At 48.2% G+C, this 2,339-nt stretch overlaps 1 protein-coding gene across 1 annotated transcript; it reads right to left on the minus strand.

Moving 5' to 3' along the window:
• Positions 1 to 368: 368 nt before the first annotated feature.
• Positions 369 to 2,119, minus strand: HES4 (hes family bHLH transcription factor 4). Its single transcript, XM_075840971.1, has 4 exons — positions 1,895 to 2,119; positions 1,692 to 1,787; positions 1,482 to 1,569; positions 369 to 1,161 (listed from the first exon to the last, which is right to left on the minus strand). The coding sequence occupies exons 1-4, from the start codon at positions 2,000 to 2,002 to the stop codon at positions 602 to 604; spliced, it is 852 nt and encodes a 283-aa protein (XP_075697086.1). The 5' UTR covers positions 2,003 to 2,119; the 3' UTR covers positions 369 to 601.
• Between the last annotated feature and the right edge of the window lie 220 nt (positions 2,120 to 2,339).

The following is a 2,339-nucleotide window of genomic DNA, read 5'->3' on the forward strand; positions in this document are numbered from 1 at the left end:
TTTTTTGAAGGGAATAAGCTGGATAGGTACAATTCTTGAATGGCAGGACTCATAGGGTTAAGGTCAGCACTGCCCATATAGGACAAGGCCTTGGCACTATTAGATGGCTGGGTGATAGTCACGAGATAAATAATCTGGATAGTCCCATTACATCCTCCCCATCATGTCGGTTAAATGGCAAGTATGTATAAAATTTAAATATATAGAATAGGAAGTGCATGTGGCACCCCCCCCCCCCCCATCACCCCTACTGGTAACGAAACACCCCAAACTCCCCACCAGCAACCCAAGTGACCCCCTTCCCCACCATAACAGGACACCAAACCAAACAGGATAAAATTTAAAGAGTTTATTTCATAAAACTCCTGAAAGTTTGGGAAGTTTTTGACACAAAAACACCACAAGAACTTTGGCATTACACATTATTTGTACCAATTGTACAAAACTAAAATAAAAAAAATTCTCAGTCTTATTACAAAATGGGTCATTTATACAAGTAAAAAAAGTGAAGTTCCTCAAAATGTGGAAATAAATAGATTAATGTCTCTATAAGGCAAGGTCCCATACAACGGAACCAATCAATACAGTCTTATTGAGGAGTTCACCAGGGTCTCCAGACTGACTCGGTGGTATCAGGCCCAATGCTGACCCCCATTGGGCTTACTGACTGCGACATGTGGGGCATCTTGTGGCTGAAGGTGGTGAGTCCTTGCACTGGAGATTGGGCTTGTGTCCCACCGCTGGATGTGACATTTCCATTGGCATATAGAGGAATAACAGGTCCAGGGCTGGAGGCGTAAGCTGGGTTGGGGATAAGAAATGCAAACTGTCCATCAGTGGCTGGAACCAGCTGGAAACCTCCCTGGAAGACCTTCGGAGATACAGACTCCGCTGTGGTCATCTTGCAGGACATGGGCACAGGAGCAGAGGCCACCGGTGCAGAGGGCAGCTGGACATGCAGGGGTTGGCTGGATGGAGGAGCTTGTTGGTAATTCATAGCCACGATCTGACCCAAGCAGCTGGAGAGATGACCAAGAAGACGTGTCCTGACCTCTGTGTTCACCCCTTCACAGGTAGAGAGGAATCGGGTGACTTCATTCATGCACTCATTGAATCCAGCCCTGTACTTTCCAAGGACTGAGGGATCAGCAGTGAGAGCAGCTATGGGGAGAAGACGTCAAGATTAGTCCAATGCAACCACATTATAACCTTACAGTCATGATCTACTACCCTACAGCCTCCCCCTGTGTCACTCCACACGTCACCACTATATACAGGCGATCATAAAACATCATGAGATAGTCACAAAACCACAACTGTGGAAGAACCACAAACCCCAGCATTACCACCACCCTTCCCAAGCTTGCAATATGTAACAGACTAATTTTGGCTAAACAAGAATTCAATTGATCACCCATATACTGATTATTAATATTTACACACAAGCCCCCACAGTGAGGATGAAACAGTCTGATAAGTACCTGTCATTTGGACTCGCTGCAAGTTCCTCAAGTGCTTGACTGTCATTTCCAGAATATCAGCCTTCTCCAACTTGGAATGTCTAGAGCTCTGCAAGGAAGAAAAAAAAAAAGAAAATGAAACCATTAGCATCAGTTTCTGAAACAGCAGCACAGAGGAATACAGCAGTGCATATCACGATGCTGGGATAGAAGTCTATAGCTAGAACTTACATCTTTCTTAAGGGCGTCCAGGATGAGGGTCTTGAGCTGCCCCAGGCTCTCATTGATACGAGCTCTCCTGCGCTTTTCCATGATGGGTTTGGATGACTGTAAAATAAAGAGAACTGATCAGTAACCACATCCTGCATGCGGATCCTGGGATTTTTGGGGACTGGCTGCAATGGGCACATGATGGGCATGGGACGGGTAGTTACCTTTCTGTGCTCGCTGGCACTCTTAGGTTTATCCGGGGTCTGTGCAGAGTTGGCCGGTGCCCCTGCTATAGGGGAGGCAGTGGGTTTCTCCATGGTATCAGCAGGCATGATCCTTCCAATAGAGTGATGGGTAGTAATATCCGATTATCGGTGCGGCAGTGATCGGTGAGGCAGCAGAGCTGGCTGCGCTCTCGGCACTGACTCCTGCGTGTATGTCACTGTGTGTCCCGGGCTGCGCCTCTATTTATACCCCGCTCTGCTGCTCCCCATTCGTGTGAAACCTTCTCAGCATTCTTTCCCACACTCGCGTCAGCCAATCCGCGCCAGGGGCTCGCCCACACTGAGTTGTGATTGGCCAGGACGCACCCTCCTCTTTGCCCCCTTCCTTTGACTTTCCACCCCCCTCCTCCTCCCCACACCCGCAGGCTGCCAGTCACGCGTTTGG

Source organism: Rhinoderma darwinii, chromosome 10 (genome assembly GCF_050947455.1).
Source record: "Rhinoderma darwinii isolate aRhiDar2 chromosome 10, aRhiDar2.hap1, whole genome shotgun sequence".
Classification (NCBI taxonomy): domain Eukaryota; kingdom Metazoa; phylum Chordata; class Amphibia; order Anura; family Rhinodermatidae; genus Rhinoderma; species Rhinoderma darwinii.